The sequence below is a fragment of the Lynx canadensis genome, chromosome D4 (assembly GCF_007474595.2).
Source record: "Lynx canadensis isolate LIC74 chromosome D4, mLynCan4.pri.v2, whole genome shotgun sequence".
Taxonomy (NCBI): domain Eukaryota; kingdom Metazoa; phylum Chordata; class Mammalia; order Carnivora; family Felidae; genus Lynx; species Lynx canadensis.
This window is the reverse complement of record NC_044315.2, coordinates 88,410,976-88,429,862: the sequence shown is the minus strand read 5'-3', so window position 1 is coordinate 88,429,862 and position 18,887 is coordinate 88,410,976. Positions and strand designations below refer to the sequence as shown.

Sequence of the window (18,887 nt, the reverse complement as noted above, 5' to 3'; positions counted from 1 at the left end):
GCTTACTTTTCAGGTAGCATCTCCCTCTTCCTCCCCGCAACCCGCGGAGACTCCAGCCTCCCCCACCTTCTCCCGGGACCTCCACCAGGGAGCACCTTCCTGCCCGAGGCCCAGGGCTGCTGGACCAGAAGGGTGGTGGCCTCCCTTCCAGCCAAAGCCCCTCCTGACCAGAGCAAAATAACTGGACGGAGATGAAGTTGGTTAAAAGGAAACGTTTTTATGTTATACGTACACACACGGGGCTCAGGATGACACAGTTCTGTGGGCAGAGGATAGCCGCTGTCACCCTCTAGGGGTCTGTCCCTCCCCTGGGGCCTCCTGGTGTGCTGTGTCCCAGCCCAGGTCTCCCTGGAGTTTGGGGCAAGCCTGGAGGAGCCCCCCTCAGACAAGCAGGCTTCACCACCCAAGGACAGCCTTACACTCTTGAGTGCCCAGCTCCACCTCCGCGGGGGGTGGGGGGGAGATCGGGTCCTTGACGTCCTGGGGTCAAGGTTGCACAGGGTCGTGTTTGCTTAAGGGCTCAATGACGCACAAGGTGGGGAGGGGGGGTGACGCTTCTTGCCACAGCAGGTGGTGAGGGCAAGAGCCACCGGGCGGGCGGGCGGTGGGGGCCGCTCCGGCTCCTCCCTGGCCCCCCTCCCCATCCCTGGAGGTCACTGGCCCCCAAAGCGGCGGCCAGTGACCACGCCCCTCAGTAGGGATAGGGGGACACGGCGATGAGCAGGACGAAGACGCTCTGGTGGCGCGGCCCGGCGGCGCGCACGGTGAGCCTGTAGAGGCCGGCGCGGGTGAGCGCGCGGCGGGTGTAGACGGCGCCGTGGCCGGTGCGCAGCGGGCGCAGCGCGAAGGGGCTGCGCGGGTCGGGCTCGAGCACGCTGAGCTCCGTGCGGTTGGCGGGGACGCCGGCCTCGGAGAAGGCGGCGAGGCGGGCCACATCGTGGTGGGCGCGCACGCCCAGGGGCAGCGGCAGCAGCTTGTACTGCAGCGTGGAGGGGCCGCCCGCGCTGCAGTCCTGCGAGCAGCGTCGGAAACACGTCCTGCGGGCGGGACAGACGGATCGACTCCGGGTGCCGTCACAGCGTGGTCTGCAAACCGGACCTCGGCCCCAGGCCGCGCGGTTCTCCCGGGCGCCGCCCGGCCCCTTGCCCCCCCCAGTGGCTTCTCTACAGGCACCATTAGCCCACTTGAGAGACTCCGCAGACTGAGGCCCAAAGAAGCCTTCCCATCGGAGCGGGTCCCATAACCCCACAGAACTTTCCAGACCCACGCTCCAGGGCTCGCCGGTGGGCGCAGGGCGGCAATAAAGTTTGGGGCCCCCCAGGCCTGCCTGCAGCCCCGGAACCGAGTCGTCTGCTCTGGATTTGCAAGGGGTCAGGGGTGGTGGGGCTCAAAGACGCGTGCTTAGCCTTGCCAAGGGCATCGGTGTCCCCACCCCCGGCCTGGTCTTCCCGAGGGGTAGAGTCGCCAGGGCAAAGTCACCTTCCCTAACTGCTGCGGCTACAGCTCGTGTCCGCCAACATCCCCGAGTCCGCGCATCTTTCCAAGCGTCTGTGGCCGGTGGGAGCGGGGTGAAGGAGATGTGTTTCGTGTTCGTGCGCCAGTGTGTGTCTGAGTCCTGGGGTTTTGGGGGGGTTTCTGGGTGGCATTTATATGTGTGTGTGTGTGTGTGTGTGTGTGTGTGTCCATGTCTAGGGTTTTATGTATATGGTCATGTGTTCCCCTACATCTCACGTGTTCATCTCCAATTCTGTGTGGCCTCTGGCCTATCCCCGCCCCCCAGGATTCTGTTCCGGCCACAGCGTCACCGCGGTAAATGCTAGCGTTCGGGTCAGCTTGCCACCCGTGTGGCTGCGGGGAGGTACGCTGCCCTGTGGGCATAGTCGCCTCACTCGGGAGTCCTGGCAGGGGTGACCCCACTGGCCCCTGCCTGAGACATGGCCTTTCTGGGGGAAGGGTCCGGCCGCCCAGGAGCCAGAATGTAAGCCCCCAGCTCCTGGCAGTGTGCCCCAGTTCACCCCCAGCCGCCTCAGCCCTTACCCTGGGCTGGAGCCCTGCCGGTAGGTGGCCGGACATGGTGTGTCCACGCACTGGTAGCTGCCGCGGGTGTTAAAGCACATCTGGCTGGGCCCACACTCGACGTCGTTCTCCTCGCACTCATTGATGTCTGGGTGGGGGAGGTTGGCACAGAAGTGGGGAGTGAAACAGTGGAGTAAAGTGGAAGGGACCAGGGCAGGAACCAGAGACGGCATGGGAGTGGGGGCGGGGGAAGGGAGGTGCTAAAGAGAAAAATGCCTTTGGGGGACCAGGGAGGTAGGCAGCCCCTCTCCCCTTGAACCCAGCCACCTTGACCTATGATAGCCCAACCGGCAGGTCCCGAGCACCTCCCCATCTCCCTAGGGGGGCACCCTGGGGACCTCCTGAGCCCAGAGCTGGGTTGCACAGCCTGGGAGAGATGACGGCTGCCCTTGGACCCCGAGTGAAGACTGCCCGTGACCCCTGTCTGCCCCAGTGGAAGCCCCGCCCTCCTCGGAGGACATTCACAGACCCTCGTGGCAGAAAGTGAGGGATGGACACGGGCAAGGTAGGCTGGAGGCAGATTCCCACTCTACAGGGGTGGGGAGGAGGAGCGGGGGACGCGGCGGCATGGCTGGCTCTCGCCCCCGGAGCACATCAAGGAGAGTGCTCCGCTGCTCCCACCAGCAGCTGGCTCTGGGCCCGCCCTCCACGTGTCTCATCCGGCCATTTAAGGGAGCGTGTCAGCCCCATTTCACCAGGAGGCTGAGGCTCAGAGAGGGGAAGTGAGTTGTCCAGGGACACACAGCGGGGCTGCGATGGACGCCCCCCAGGGCTGCTCTCAGCCTGCCCATGCCCCCCATCTCTTGGTTCCGGCTTGCCTAGCTGTGGGCCCCTGGGGTGCTCTGAGCTCGGCTCCCTGCCCCACCCTCACGTGAGAAGCCCTGTCCTGGTCCCTCCCGCACTGGGAGGGGGGGAGGGCCACGGCTCACCCTGGCAGTTTTTCCCGCTGGGGAGGAGGCGGTAACCCTTGGGGCAGAGGCACCGGTAGCTGCCCTCGGTGTTTCGGCAGGCGTGCTGGCAAAGGTTCCTCACCCGGCACTCGTCCAGGTCTGGCCCAGGCGCAGGGGTGGGGGGGGGGGATGGGGCCAGAGACACGCACTGAGTCACAGACGCCCAGGGCGCCAGGCTAAGGGGATGTCCCTGGCTGCGGCGGCCCACGCCTTCTCTCCGCCCTGCCCACCCCACGTTCGCAGGGCCTGGCGGGGAGACGCTGCCCAGACCTCTCTGCCCAGGCAGGAATGCTGAAGCACGTCTGCCCTCAACACTGTCTCCCCTTTGCCTCTGCAGCCCAGCACCAGCCTCCGCGGGGGGGATTTGGGGGGGGGGCTGTCCCTAGCCTCCCCCCCCCACCCCCCCACCCACCAGTCTCTGTTCAGGGTCTCAGATCAACTTGGAACGCTCCTGCAAATCTCCCTCCCTGACTGCTTCACCTCTACGCACCGAAAGCAGTGTTTCTCCAAAGTGGCTTCCCCGGGGGACAGACCCTCTCTCTGGGCCAAGAGTCCCTCCCCCCTCTTGGAAGCCCCTTGCCCATTAGTACAGCCAGGGCCTCCCGATGGCACGTAGCCACGAAAGTGACTGCACCTCCCACCCTGCTTGCCGTGAGCCCCGGGTTTCTGAACATGGGGTGTGGTGCCCACGCACCCGGTCGGGGCGCACGACACACCGGAGCGGGGCGTGTCCCCAGTGGGATGGCTGGGGCTTGGCCTTACCCGTGCAGACGCCGTTCTGCCGGATGAAGCCAGCGGGGCACCAGGCCCGGCCCTTACTGCTCAGGGCTCCGGGGCCCGGCCGGAGGGAGACCCAGGCCTGGTAAGAGCCCCTGGGGTTAGGGGTACGGGGCCGCAGCCAGGGCACTAAGGGGCCCCGGTGGCTGACAGTGGTCACATTTTGTTCACTCTGCTCTAGGGGGGTGCAGGTCTTGCCGTCACGGAGGAGGGTCTGGCCCGGCGGGCACAGGCAGCGGTAGCCACCCTGGAGGTTTTGGCACTGGTAGGCACAGGTCCCGGGCAGCTGCAGGCACTCATTGATATCTGGAAAGGAACAAGGCCAGGCAGGGAGCCAAGGGCGGCTCAGGGCTCGCCACAGCTCCCCCCGCCTCATCCCTCCCGGTCTCCCGCCTTCCCCAGAATCCAGCCGCCTCCCCCACTGCCTTCAGGCCTGCCCGCAAGCCTTGCCTCTCCCGGACCGCCTCCTGCCTCTGCTGCGCAAAGAGGCCCCAGCCTCCCCCAGCTCTGAGCCTCATCCCAGACTACCCCCAGTACTGCAGCATCCCGGTGAGGCCCATTCTCCCTGCTAAGCCTCTCTGAGACCCACCCCACTCCTCCCCACCCTCCTCCTCCACCTCCTCCTCCCGGGCTCCCCGGGAAGGTTCAGTGCCAGACAGCGGCAGAGCCCTGACCCGCACACGCGGTGGGCGCACGGGCAGTGTTAGCTGCTGTTTGGGTTACTCGCAAAACTCAACGACGCCCTTGTCATAAACACCCGCTGCTTGCGGGGTCAGCCGGGGGGTGCTGACCAGGGCTCCAACCAGGGGGTGAGTGGCCCCATACCTAGGCAGGGCAGGCCGGGGCCCTGGAGCCGGTACCCTCTGGGGCAGCTACAGCGGTGCCCGCCTGGGGTGTTCTCACAGATCTGGTTGTAGTGACATTCGTCCGACCGCTCCAGACACTCGTCCACATCTGGGGAGGCAGGGGTGCGGACAGAGGTGGGGCCGAGCCTCTCCCCCTGCCCCCAACGGACACAGCATGCCTCTGCACATCTGGGCCTCATCCCTGCCCCCTTCTCCAACCTGAGTGCCACCAGGTAGAAGGCCCACGCCTGCAGCCACCTCTCCTCATCACACCCACTTTGGAGGGTGAGAAGGTTCCGGATCCAAAAGAAAGAAGGGGCTTTGGAGGCAGAGTCCCGGGTTTGGGCTGAGCTCTGTCATATCCCTTAGTCCTTGAGCAAGGAATTCTCCCTGTCCTGGCCTCAGTTTCCTCATCTGTGCAGAGGGGTCAGGATGGGACCTCTTCACGGGGCCGTGGGGAGAAAACTGGATCACGTGCGTGAAGGGGGTAGGAGCCTGACTGGGGGAAAGAGCTCCAAGAACTGGTAAGAGAGGAGGCGGTGAGGGCAGAGGAGCCGTCTAGGTGGACAGGGCACTCCCTGAGGCCACGGACATGGGGTGACCTCCTCTTCTGAGTTCCGGTTCCACCAGACTTTGTCCCTTCACTAGGTGGTCCTACCACTCAGAGGAGGAGCCTGTCTGAGGAGCTGTGATCGTGATGGGGAGGCTATGGGAGGCTGGAGCCGGAAGAGCCCCGGGGGCGGGGTCACCCTTCCAGGGGTGCCACTGAGGCACTGAGCTTCTCTCAAAGGCTCACTGCGGCCGATTCATAGTGGCTGCTGGAGAAGCTGTGTCGAGAAGGATCCGGAGGCCGTGTCTGGGCCGGGCCACGATCCACAAGGGGAAATCGGGGAAGCGACAGCAGACGTAGCATGTGTTTGCCATCCCTGACCTGGTCCCCCTTCATGAGATGAGAAACCTAAGGTCTGGACGGGAACAGACACTTGTCCCAGGGTCCTCAAATTGCCAGCGGCCAGGCTAGGCCAGGCCAGGTCTCAGACCTCTTGAGTCCAGCTCAAGCTTTCTCCCCGGCCTCTCTGCTCCTTCTGCTTCCCCCGAAGGCCCAGAGTCCCCATGGCACACAGCACCTCCTCTGCTGAACCCAGGCAACCACCAGAGCACGGACAGCCCCACGTCACGCCCCTGTCACCTTCACAGCCGGCCCCATGAGCGGCCACCCGGAAGCCAGGCCTGCAGTCGGGGAGGCAGTGGTAGGACCCGAAGAGGTTCACGCAGCTCTGTCCCTGCTGGCAAAGGTCGGCATCCCACGCGCACTCATCCACATCTGGCGGGGCGAACGGGGGCAGGGGGCTGCGTGAACGCGTGTCCCCCGGGCCCTCCTCGCCACCCTGACCCTGGCCAACCTAAATGCACAGGCTTCATCCCCCGGCCCAGGAGCCCCTGGCAAGAAGGTCCCCACCTCTCCTGTTAGCTCTTTCCAGCATGTTGCCATAGGCCTTGGCCTGGGGCACCTGATAGGAGGTTACAGTGTCCCTCGGGCACCCAGCTCAAAGCCCAGTGGGGACTTGGCCATGCCAGGCCTCCCTGGTGGAAGTAGACGGGTGCAGAGGGGAGGGTCAGCATCTGGACAGCGCCCTACGGTCAGATTTGTTGTCCAGAAGCTGTGTTAAGGGGACAGATGGGGGTCCACTGCGTTCCAACCCCCGCTGGCTGGAAATGACTGCCATGTTAGGAAAGCGCCTGAGCCCGTGTCCGGGCTCGGCGGGCACGTATGCACGAGCACGCGGTGGGCACGTGTATGTCTTTGGGGCTCCCCAGCACCCCCAGGACTTGAGCCTCTCTGATCTGCAGCCCTCCTAGCAGGAAGTTCCCAGGGGAAACGGGGCATCGCCACCCCCAGGCTGGCATCCGTGCCATCGGGAACGGGCCAGGTCCTGAGGCGGGTGCCCCTGGCCAGGGTCCCGGCTCTGCAGCGCCCCCCACACACCCAGGCCAACTCCCAGGAGAGCCTCTGCACCCGGGCCCACTCACCTCTGCAGTTCCTGTCATCCCTGGCCAGGGCAAAGCCGGCTGGGCAGGAGCAGGAGAAGCGGCCGGGTGCGTTGTGGCAGGAGTGAGAACAGGGGCTGGGGCCGGCCGAACACTCGTCCCTGTCTGGGAAGAGGGGGGTGGGCGGGATCTGGTGGTCTGCACCCACTGGCCCTCCTGCCAGCCGGCCGGGACACATCATCCGACCCCGGCTGAGAGGCCTCCCTCGGCCATGCCAGGGGAGGGGAGGGCACTCACCCACACAAAACTCTCCCTGGGTGTCCAGCTCGAAGCCCTCTGGGCAGCCGACTTCATTCTCTTCTGCAAGGCGAAGGGGGTAGGTCCTAAGCACGCAAGGGCACCGTACCCAAGGCGCCCCGGGACAGACAGCAGCCCCGGCCGAATGCGCCTCCCTCCTGCCAGCCTGGCCAGGCCGATGTCCCCTCGGCCCTGAGCCAGGCCCGTGCCCAGCCAGTCGGCGAGCCTGTTCCCAGCTCAGGCCTGGTGGAGGCGCTGGCTGTGGCTCGTGCCACACGAGCTGGCTGGACTGTAAACTCACAGACGCAGGGGAAATCGTGAAGGAAAAGTAGGACACGGGATGCCCACCGGATGCCCATGCGTGCGAAAGGGCACTCTGAGAATCCAGAGGAGTGGGCGTGGCCCCGGCTGTGCCCGGGGTGGGGGGTGTGCAGAATGGGCAAATGACAGCATCTGATGGGGGCAGCGAGCACACCGAGGGGTGGCGGCAGGCTGCGGTCTGGAGACAAAGAGACCAACTACCGAAATCAGCGTAAGGACAGCATGCTGGACAGAGCAATCGATCCCCGGGTGCCCGGCGAGGGTTCTAGAGAAAACACCGCTATTCCTGATACCCTGCGAGGCAGGTGATGTTATGCCCACTTTACAGGCGGGAACACTGAGGCTCAGAGAGGGCCAGGGCATCGCCCCCAAGGTCCCACAGCTGGGAGATGGTGTGGCTGGGTTTGAATGAGGGCCTGACTGACCCCAAAGCTACGCTCTTACCGCTGTCCCACGTTCAATGTTAAAAACAAGCGGGGACCTCAAATAATGGTAACAGATCTTTACCATCCATCGGCTGAGATTATATGGCATGTTCATGGGGGCCTCCAGGCGTTCCAACAGGGGCTCCCGGCTGCCCGGGGCGGAGGGAGCTCTGGTGCAGGCACCCTTGAGAAGGGGGGGCATATGGCTGGAGTCTTGGACGTCAGCTTGGGGGGTAGACCTGGACCTTCCCCGTGGGGCCTGGGAAAAGGCTCTGGGGGGTTTGAACAGGAGCGGCCGGAAGAGCCGTGTCCCCGCTGGGGGTGCGGATGGTTAGACAGGACCAGGGACAGGCTGGAGATGAGTGGACAAGGGGGTGAGCTGTCCCAGTCCCCAGTTTCCGGTCCGTGGTGAGAGGGTGCGGGAGGTGGGGTGTCGCCTTGGCTGTCAGCCAGGTGCGTCGGGGGCCCCCGGCGGGTGTCTGGGGAGTGGAGACGAAGGACGGGGGCCTCACCAGCCTGCAGGGCTGCGGTCAGCTGGAATTGCAGGGCCTCAGCCTCGGGGTCGAAGGCCGAGCCGATAGCCGAGGCCCGCAAGCGCTGCACCAGCCGGGGCTGGAGGCCCCGGGCCGCGCCGTACTGAATGCTGTGGTTACAGCGCAGGAACGTGGGAAGGCCGTCCTGCAGGAAGTGCTGCGTGGAGCCCACGAAGAGACGGCCGGGCCCCACCTGCACATACTGCTCCTCGAAGTCCTGGAGGAGGGCGGAGGAGGGGTGGAGGGGAGGAGGGGAAGGGGTAGGGAGAAGGGTGGGGGAAGAGGGGGGAGGAGGCGGAGGAGGGGGAGGAGGGGGAGGGGAAGGGAGAAGAGGAGGAGGGAGGAGGGGGAAGGGGGGAGGAGGGGGGAGAAGGGGTGGAGGGGAAGAGGTAGGGGGAAGGGTGGGGGAAGAGGGGAGAGGAGGCGGAGGAGGGGGAGGAGGGGGAGGGGAAGGGAGAAGAGGAGGAGGGAGGAGGGGGAAGAGGGGAGGAGGGGGGAGAAGGGGTAGAGGGGAAGAGGTGGGGGAAGGGTGGGGGAAGAGGGGGGCGGAGGCAGAGGAGGGGGAAGGGAAGGGAGAAGAGGAGGAGGGAAGAGGGGGAAGGAGCAGGAGGGGGGAGAAGGGGTGGAGGGGAAGAGGTGGGGGAAGGGTGGGGGAAGAGGGGGGAGGAGGCAGAGGAGGGGGAAGGGAAGGGAGAAGAGGAGGAGGGAAGAGGGGGAAGGGGGAGGAGGGGGAAGAAGGGGTGGAGGGGAAGAGGTGGGGGAAGGGTGGGGGAGGAGGCAGAGGAGGGGGAGGAGGGGGGAAGGGGGGAGGAAGAGGTAGGAGAGGAGGGGGAGGGGGAGGAGGGGAAGGGAGAAGAGGAGGAGGGAAGAGGAGGAAGGGGGAGGAGGGGAGAGGGGTAGAAGGGAAGGAGGGAAGCAGAAGGAAGAAGGGGGGGAGGAGGAGGAAGGGGAGGAAGAGGCAGGGGAGGAGGTAGAGGGGGAGGAGGGGAAGGGAGAAGAGGAGGAGGGAAGAGGAGGAAGGGGGAGGAGGGGAGAGGGGTAGAAGGGAAGGAGGGAAGCAGAAGGAAGAAGGGGGGAGGAGGAGGAAGGGGAGGAAGAGGCAGGGGAGGAGGTAGAGGGGGAGGAGGGGAAGGGAGAAGGGGGGAAGGGGGGAGGAGGCAGAGGAGGGGAAGGAGGGGGAGGGGAAGGAAGAAGAGGAGGGGGAAGGGGGAGGAGGGGAGAGAAGGGGTGGAAGGGAAGGAGGGGAAGCAGAATGGAGAGCAAGAGGGGGCAGGAGGAGGAAGGGGAAGAAGGGGGAGGGGAGCAGGGGGAGGGGGAGGACGAACGAGACCGAGAATGTCTGAGATTTCAACTTCCAAGGGGTAGGAGCCTTAGCCCCTCATTCGAGGGGCCCCGGGTTGCTGGAGGTGGAAGCCTGGTAGGCCTGTCACCTCTTCCTCTAGCCGGTTGGGGACGCTTGTGCAGGTGGCTTCCCTTTGGTTTATGAAGTGGGGAGGACGCCTGTCCCCGAGAGGCTGGACCCAGGGCACCCTCCCACTGGGCTAAGTCCGGGCCAGGCCACGCCCCAGGCCCCGCTTGGGGTGTCAGGAGGGGACGCCTGGGGCAACACATCCCATTCGCCCCCCACCCCCACCTGCACGCCTCGGGGTGCGTCCCCACCTGCGCTTCAAGATCTGCGTCAGCCAGGCTCCCAGGGACGACGCCACTGACCACCACGTCAAGGAGCAGGAGGCCGTCGGGATCCAGGCCCCTGGCCTCCTGGGTCATCGTGAGCAGCTCGCCTGTAATCCGCCCCCCGCCCGGCCTGGAGTCACCACGGGGGAGAGGCCCTGGGCTCGGGCCTCAGCCGCCCCGGCCCCCCGGGAGGAGACCCCTGCTCACCCGTGGCGAACTCCACGTGCGACTTCTGCAGGAAGCTGCCGCCCGTCAGAGAGTGGCCGTTCAGGGCGTCTCCGGTCTCTCCAGCCAGGGCCCAGTAGACGGGGGCGACGGTGACCAAGAGCACGCGCATCAGAGGCCCTGGACGGGGTGCGCACGGAGGCCGAGTGAGGGACCGATCCTGAGGGCCGCCACTCCCCGGCTCGAGGTCCCTCTGCAGCTCCCTATTGCCCAGGGAGGGCTCGGGCCCCCTTCCCTCCCTGCCCAGGACCAGCCCCGTGACCACCCGGGTCAGTTACTGGATCAGAACCTGGGAAAGGAACCTGGGAAAAGCAAACATCTAGTCTGTGGAGCGGCGTTTGAAAACTAACAAAATACAAAGCAGGGCATGGGGGTTGGGCGCCCGGGGGGCTCAGTCAGGTAAGTTTCTAACTCTGGATTTCAGCTCGGGTCATGATCTCACGGTTCGTGGGTTCGAGCCCCGTGTCGGGCTCTGTGCTGACGGTGCGGAGCCCGCGTGGGATTCTCTCTCTCTTCCTCTCTCTCTGCTCCTCCCCCACCCCCCTCAAAACAAATACATAAGCATTTAAAGAAAAAAAAAAACCAAAAAACGAGCCAAACGAAGAAGGGCACGTGACTTGCTGATACGCAATTCAGTTCCACGAATCCTGAGGGTGACCGGTCACCCCCGAGCCCGGGACGTATGTGCTGAACCAGGTTGAAAGTCAACCAGGTCTCCTCACTCGCAGACGCCTCCCGGAAGAGGAGGGTCACTGAGTTTTTGGACAAAGGGCCCCAAATTGGCTCTGAATGTGGATTCTCAGACTTGCGCGTGCTGCCCAGCCCTCCTCGATGGGCAAGGGGTGCCTCAGTCCGGGGAAGGGGGAAACCCCACTCGCTCGGGGGGGTCAGGGACGGTGGAGCTTTTCAGAGAAACCGCCGGCTCAGGAAAGAGACGTAGGAGGATCCACACTGGGGGCAGCAGAACCTTCCCAGTGTCTCTGTGCCTGTTTCTCTGCACAGGGGCTGGCGCAGCGGGCCTGGGGCCGGATGCTTCCCCATGGCTCCTGCTTCTGCAGCTGGATGAAGCGCTCACATCTGGGCAGTCACGCTCGCTTCACTCTGTGCTGACGACCCGCCTGGAGGGACCCCGAGCCTAAGTTCCCTGACCCCGCACGGTTCACACAGGCCTGTGGTCAAGGGCAGCTCTGGAGCAAAGGCTTTTTAGCAAAGATCCCATCGGCACCACCCTCTCCCCGCAGAGTCCCCTTGGGAAGGGCGAGGCCACAGGGTCTACGACATCTCTCCGGAACATTCCACCCGCGAGGGCACACTGATCTATGAATCCGTTTGGAAGTGGACGCTGCCTGGTTCTCTGGGCCCTCTGGCTAATTTTGTTCCCCTCCAGCCCATACCCCTTACTCGTGACTAGCGATTCCTTCCTTTTCCATCAAGCTCTTACCTAACGTGCGGGACGGGGGGGGGGGGGAACCTCCGTCAGCAATCAGTGATTTTGAGAATCGTTATCTGACGGCATTCGTATATCCTGATTATTTCACACTCTCTGGGTCTGATTTTTATTTCGTTTTGTTGGGAGGTAGTGGGGGTGGGGAGGAAGTGGCCTGCACCTCAATCCACTTTGGCTTCGACTCGGGTCTCAGGGGCGGTCAGAGTTTTCCTCCGGCAGTCGGGCCCTGGGCAAGCCTCAGAACACACGCTTTGCTTCCGCCTGGAGTCGGAGGGGCCCCGGTGCAGGAAGAGGCTCTGGCCCCCGCTTACCCACGCTCGCAGGGATGTGGCTGATGCCGCTCCAGATGGTGGTGACCCCAGAACGTGCCTCCTGGCGCACGCTGGTGTTGAGGGTGGCCATGCCAAATTCCTGGCCGTTGATCACCCCGGATACGCCGCCCCGGCTCCCACGGGGCTCCCCTGTGAGGAGGGAAGGGGACGGCAGCGACTTCATCCACCTCCACGCCCTCAGCATGAGCAGGTACTGTCACCCACTTCATGGAACAGGAACGGAGGCTCAGAGAGCTCAGGTGGCTCGCCCAAGGCCACACAGCTCACGGGTGACGGACTCGATGCCCGGGGGGTCCTGGCTCTGAGAGACAGGGAGGCTTTTCGGAGCAGACCTGCACTGGCACGGGGCTAGCTTCGAACAGTGGCTCTGCTGTCACCTCCCTGGAAATCTGGGCAAGTCGGGCCCCCAAGACGCACTTGAGCGAGGAGGTGGGACCACAGATGTGCCAGAGACCTGTTGGGTTCTAAAATGCCAGCTGCCCATGATGGCGGGGTCGGCATGCTGGGGGAGCCGGGGCACCAGGCCAGGGACAGCATGCCGCCACCTGAACGTCCCCCATTCCGTCAGTGGCCTTGGCGCCCTCCGCCCTGCGGCAGGTTTGGCCGGGGTGGGCCGGATCCCTTACAGCAGCCAGGCAGGTCTGCAAGCACCCACGCTTTTCAGGACTAATCAGACGGATGGTGGGGGCACAGAGGGTGCTTCCTCCGGCTAATGGGCCAGCTGTCCTGTCTGCACAGATGGCATCCTGGGGGCTGAGAGACAGAAGCTGGCCTGCCTCTCCGCCCCGACCAGCTCTCTGGGGAAATTAACAACCAATTGCCCATGATCTGTCGAAAAAATAACATAAAACACTCAACGGCCAGGGTCCTTAATGGGCAAATCAGGGGGCTGGTTAATTTTGGATTCCGGGAAGCAGTGTCATTTACCCAGTCCAGAGCTGGGGCTTGATGAGATCTGATGCCCATCTGGGATGTCTCTCATCAATATCTGTGGCTCTGGGGTTTATGGGGGGACAGGAACCGGCCATGAACCTACCCCCTGGCTTCTCAACAAGGGGAGGAGGAAGAAGCTGGGGTACAGATAAGCAGCAGCAGAATGGCCCGGCAGCTTTCGAGGGGGACAAGAAATTGGAGGCCGGGAACGACGAGCCACTGTCAACTTTCTCAGACATGGGATGACTCAGCAGGCCTCTTGCCTCCCGCGAGGCCAGGCTGGGCGCCACCCAGGCTGATGGGAAACGAGGAAGAGAAGACAGCGCTCAGAGTGAGGGAGCCTTCGAAACCTCTGAATGCCTTTTACCTAGCGATGCCCCGTTGGAAGAACTCAGCCCGTAGAAATATTCAGGCCAGCGGACAGGGGCACACCACAGGGTAGTTTTCAGGGAGGAGGGTGGGGGGACTGGGAAAAAATAAAAACAAAACCCAAGCCCGTTGCTTATTTAACAAAGCCATTTGCGGGGCGCCTGGGTGGCTCAGTTGGTTGGGAGTCGAACTTCAGCTGAGCTCAGGATCTCACGGTTCATGGGTTCAAGCCCCGCATCGGGCTCTGTGCTGATGGCTCACAGCATAGCACTTTGCTATGGCGGCCCTGAGATACTCATCCAGAAGCCATGTGCAGAGCGCTGTGGTTTGGGGCGTGAGCTTTCCAACAGGAGAGGGCAAGGACGGGACCCAGCTCTAAACTAAAGGGAGGAACCGCTCAGACCCGAGGCAGCGCGTGTGGCCGGGCGTCAGAGAACCGCTGAATTTCTGGAGCCGTGTGCATTGGTCTTCTGTCCCTGTCCGCAGGAGATGAGGCGACCAGGGGCCACAGAGGGTCCCACAGTTGGCTGGCGGTGGGGTTCAAGTGGGTTTACAAGCAGCAAAGTGTCGAGACCCCGCTCCGGGGCTGGAAAGGTGCCCTCTGGAGCAGCGAGGAAGTAATCTGGCCTTGGGGGCGGTGATAGATCAGTGATGGCTTGTCACGGCCAGGGACAGAAATCCAAAGCCACAAATACGGCGTATTTGCTACAGAGACACTATTAACTTTCAGAAATGAGACTCAGTGACTATCCGCGGTGCGGACGGAGTCGTTTCACGGTGGTTCCTCAAGATAGTCCTTTTCTCGGGGCGCCTGGGTGGCGCAGTCGGTTAAGCGTCCGACTTCAGCCAGGTCACGATCTCGCGGTCCGGGAGTTTGAGCCCCGCGTCAGTCTCTGGGCTGATGGCTCGGAGCCTGGAGCCTGTTTCCGATTCTGTGTCTCCCTCTCTCTCTGCCCCTCCCCCGTTCATGCTCTGTCTCTCTCTGTCCCAAAAATAAATAAACGTTGAAAAAAAAATTTTTTTTTATAAAAAAAGATAGTCCTTTTCTCTGTTTTGAAGTTTGGCCCCAGGGAGGAGGGAGCTGAACGGCGAGGCCCGGTTGGGGGGGGGGGGGTGGTGGCAGGTGTCGTAATGCGAGAAAGCAGCATCCGTCACTGTCCACCCACCATGGCCTAAGTCACAGACTTTTCCCAGCAACCCCCAAAGTGGGCACCAGGGCACCTGGTTTTATTCTGCCTACTTCACAGCGCTGAGGAATATCCACAGAGAGAGGACACTGTCTGTGCCGATACGAGCGGCAAACACTTAGCATCTCGGAGCCTCAGTTTCCCCAGCTGTAAAGGGCAGGGTGGGTAAGGTGACCCAAAAGGCCTTTTTCCTCCTAAGTCTGTGATTCTAAGCGAAGGGAAGAGTCGGGGGGGGGGGGGTTGGTGGTGCTGGCAGGACAGGGGGCCACGTCCCCCCCACGAAGCGGGAGATCCCGCCTCTGTCCACAAAGGTCTGAGCGGGGACACCCCGTACCTCTCACGGCCAGGACCGCTCGGGCCGTGGCAGAGCCCAGAAGGTTGTGAGCGACGCACTCGTAGATGCCCGCGTCCTGGGCCTCCACTCGCTGCAGCCACAGGCCCCCGTCGGGCAGGGTCTGGAGCCGCCGGCCGGCCCGCACGGGCTGGCCCACACGCAGCCACTCCACAGTGGGCACCGGCTCTCCCGAGGCCTGACACTGTAGGGCCACGTCGTCCCCAGATCTCGCCGTCACGTCCCGGGGCTCCACCCGGAACACCGGGGCGCCTGTGGGAAGCCCAGGGCAGCTGTTAGGAACGTTTGGTTATTTTCATATGTTCAGCTGCTGCTTGTTCATTCAGACGGCTTAGAAAATGCAGAGGTAGAAAGGAGAAAACAGAATCACAAGTGAGCATCACATCCCATCACCGTTCTGAGTATGCCCTTCCAGACACCATTTCCGTAGAACATGACAGCATTGCTCATAGCTGCTTCCTTCCTTCCTTTTTCACCCCACAATAAATCCTAACTACCCTTCCATGCCATGAGATACTCGTTTTAAGTGCCTCCTTTCTCCTTTTAAGTCCCTCACGGGGATGCTTCTAACGATGCCAGATGGGAGACGGGGGCCCCGTCACTGACCGTGGGTGAATCTCACCAAGTCTCTCCCTGGCCCTCCGTTTTCTCGTCTGAGAGACGGCAATCCCTGTCCGCCTGCTACCACAGACCCTCCGAAACGGCTGGGAAGAAGACACTCGTGATAGCATTTTGGCTTCTCCGCGCGTCCCAAACCATAGCATTCTTATCCAAGAAATCCCTTTCCGTCTTAAACCCCCGAACGTAATCATGTCTGCAAAGATCCCTTCTCCAAATAAGACCACGTTCTTGCCTGGGAGGCGAGGACACGGTCGCTCAAATGTCGGGGGGGGCCGCTTGTCAGCCTCCCACGGCCAATGTCTCCTAACGCTGAGCACATGCCTATCGTGTGGCCCGGCCACTCTCGGACGGACACCCGAACGGAAAGGTGCCTGCGTGACCGCCAAAGGCACGCGTCACCTGCCGAAGCAGCGCCGTCCGTAATTGCCCCCAAGTGGAGGGGAACCATACAAACCGTGACATGTCCGCACAGCGGCGAGCCATACCGCAACGGGGACGACGGGGTGAGCCACTTCCGCGTGCGGGCTCACGCGGCGCTGTGCGCAAGAAGCCGGACACGAGAGCGCACGCGAGAGGGTTTCGTTGCAACAACGGTCAAAAAAATAAGCAAGAGCTGGCCGTGGCCGCGTGAAGAGGTCAGCAAATGCACAACTTGACAGAATTATCCAAACCAACTATTTCAGGGCTCTAGAAGTCAACGGAAGGCAAGCCACAAATTGCGAATCATTGGCTCACGAGAAGCTTCCAGAACTTTGGGCGAGAACAGTGGAGGCGTGTGGCCTGGGCCTGCTCCCATCCGTCACCCCTACTCTTGAGCTGGGGGCGGGGCTGGCCGTGAGACCCCAGCTTTTGCTATCACAAGGGGCCCGATTCCGATTTGCGGGAGGAGACGATGCAGGGGTTTTGTGGGGGGAGGGGCAGAAGCGACAGGAAGCAAACAGGGAACTGACGCCTCTGCTGGCCTGCGGAGACCAGGGGACCAGCCGGAAGCTTAACGAGAAGAGCCTGGAAACGAGGGAGCCCTGGAAAGGCCAGACGGGGTCTCCACACATCCCTGGCTGCTGTGCACAGTGTGCACCTGTGCGGGGATCTGGGCGGGGGTGGGCCAGGAGGAGTCAAGGCCGAGGTCCCCTCAACACCTGCCCCAACTCTGACTCACCCAGATGCTTGGATGGGGGGTGGGGGGGCGAGGCCTTAGTTTCTTGGCCCTTTAACCGTTAGCAAGTTTGACCGGGGTGCGTCTTGGTGCAGAACTTCTCCGGGTTTATCCTGTTTGCGTTTTGCTCGAATTTTGTAGCCTTACGTCTTTTGCGACAACTTTTCGGCTCTGGCGTCTCTGGGTATTTTCTCACCCCTTCCTCCTTTCCTTCCGGGACCCTAATGCCACGATGTCAGATCTCGGCTTCGTCCCACACTGGCTCTGAGGCTCTTCTGGTTGTCCTGCTCGAGTCCGTTCTCTCTCTGCGGTTCCGACTAGGCGAATTCTATTGTTCCGTCTACAAGTCACTAATTCTTCCTTCTGTCCTGTTCATACCTGTTCACACCCATCCACTGAGGTTTTCATTTTATGGAATTTGGGTCCTAAGACTTCCCTTCGTTTCTTCTTCATAGCTACTATTTCTTAAGATTTTTTAAAAATGTGTATTTATTTTGAGAGAGAGAGAGAGAAGAGAACACGCGCAGGGGAGGGGAAGAGAGAGAGAGAGAGAGACAGAATCCCAAGCAGGTTCTGCACGGTCAGCGCAGAGCCCAACGTGCGCCTCGAACTCCCAAACCGTGAGATCGTGACCTGAGTGGCAATCAGGAGTCAGACGCTTAACGAACTGAGCCACCCAGGCGCCCCCATTTAACCATTTTTTAAGTCGTACAGTTCAGTACCGTGGAGTACATTCACATCACCGCCGTCCATTTCCAGGACCCTTTTGTCTTGGAAAATTGAAACTCTAGATCCATTCAACCACGTCTCCCCCTTGCCACGACCCCCGCCCCGCCGGCCGCCACCATTCTGCTTTTCGTTTCTATGCATTTGACAACTCTGGTCACCTCACAGAACTGGAATCACACAGCGTTTGTCTTTTTGTGACTGCCCTCCTTCCCCTGACGACCTCAAGTTTCGTTCATGCACCAGGTGTCAGAATTTCCTTCTTTTTAAAGGGTGACTAACAGGGGCGCCTGGGTGGCTCAGTCGGTTAAGCGTCCGACTTCAGCTCAGGTCACGATCTTGTGGTCCGTGAGTTCGAGCCCCGCGTCGGGCTCTGGGCTGATGGCTCAGAGCTTGGAGGCTGCTTCCGATTCTGTGTCTCCCTCTCTCTCTGACCCTCCCCTGTTCATGCTCTGTCTCTCTCTGTCTCAAAAATAAATAAAAATAAACTTAATAAATAAATAAGTAAACATTAAAAAAAAATAAAGGGTGAATAACATTCCAGGGTACGAATGGGTGAATTTTGCAGCGTATATATTGACAAAGCTGTTTTTTGTTTTTGTTTTAAAGCGATCTCTATGCCCAACATGGCGCTCGAACTCACGGCCCCAAGGTCAAGCGTTGCAGGCTCTGTTGACTGAGCCAGCCAGGCAGCCCAAGCTGTTATTTCTTTTAAAGGCAAAACCCTGGGGGCGCCTGGGTGGCTCAGTCGGTGAAGCACCTGACTCTTGACTTCGGCTCAGGTCATGATCTCACAGTTCGTGGGATGGAGCCCTGTGTCGGGCTCTGTGCTGACAGTACGGAGCCTGCTTACGGTTCCCTCTCCCCCACCCCTCCCTCCCCCACTCTCGCACAGGCGTTCTTTCTCCCCCTCTCTCAAAAAACAAAAGCCAAACTCCGGATAGGGTAAGTTACCTGGGGCAGGGCATTGACTGGAAAGGGGGTACAGATGGAAGTGTCTGGAAGCTGGCAGAATTCTGTTTTTCTATTTTTGCCCTGGGTCAACTCGGTAGGTTCACATGATAAACATACATTGAACTGTTCACTTCTTTTTTTTTTTTTTTTTCAACGTTTATTTATTTTTGGGACAGAGAGAGACAGAGCATGAACGGGGGAGGGGCAGAGAGAGAGGGAGACACAGAATCGGAAACAGGCTCCAGGCTCCGAGCCATCAGCCCAGAGCCTGACGCGGGGCTCGAACTCCCGGACCGCGAGATCGTGACCTGGCTGAAGTCGGACGCTTAACCGACTGCGCCACCCAGGCGCCCCTGAACTGTTCACTTCTAACATGTATTGTCCCTATGTATGTTAATCTTCAGGAAAAAGTTTTATTAAACACCTCTAGGCGGTTTCACAGCATTACTTCGAGGCTCAGACAGTGCTTTGTAATCTGCAAGCTACTCGGCAAATGCAAGAGCTGTCCCTGCGATCTTGTTGATGGTTGTGAGTTTGAATAAATGGGTCCCCCCGGGGCCTGGCTGTCGGGTCCCTGGATATTCATTAGCCCTCACCCCGCTCCCCATTCCCCAACTGGGGAGCCATTTGATAGGACTTCAATTGTGTTTTCTGAGTAAATACTTGTAAGAGAGTTCCAAGTCCCTGGCCCTGCCTTT

General features: G+C 61.6%; 1 protein-coding gene across 1 annotated transcript in view; it reads right to left on the bottom strand.

Moving 5' to 3' along the window:
• Positions 1 to 206: 206 nt before the first annotated feature.
• HMCN2 (hemicentin 2) overlaps positions 207 to 18,887 on the bottom strand; it is a 147,175-nt gene continuing 128,494 nt past the window's right edge. Inside the window, exons 86-98 of the mRNA XM_030293836.1 lie at positions 14,715 to 14,984; positions 11,871 to 12,020; positions 10,095 to 10,232; positions 9,873 to 9,994; positions 8,193 to 8,430; positions 6,935 to 6,997; positions 6,680 to 6,802; positions 5,838 to 5,972; positions 4,629 to 4,757; positions 3,789 to 4,109; positions 3,006 to 3,125; positions 2,038 to 2,164; positions 207 to 1,037 (exon numbers count right to left, since the gene is read on the bottom strand). Coding sequence (XP_030149696.1) covers positions 692 to 1,037; positions 2,038 to 2,164; positions 3,006 to 3,125; positions 3,789 to 4,109; positions 4,629 to 4,757; positions 5,838 to 5,972; positions 6,680 to 6,802; positions 6,935 to 6,997; positions 8,193 to 8,430; positions 9,873 to 9,994; positions 10,095 to 10,232; positions 11,871 to 12,020; positions 14,715 to 14,984 — 2,282 coding nt within the window. The 3' untranslated portion in view covers positions 207 to 691. The remainder of the gene's footprint in view (positions 1,038 to 2,037; positions 2,165 to 3,005; positions 3,126 to 3,788; positions 4,110 to 4,628; positions 4,758 to 5,837; positions 5,973 to 6,679; positions 6,803 to 6,934; positions 6,998 to 8,192; positions 8,431 to 9,872; positions 9,995 to 10,094; positions 10,233 to 11,870; positions 12,021 to 14,714; positions 14,985 to 18,887) is intronic.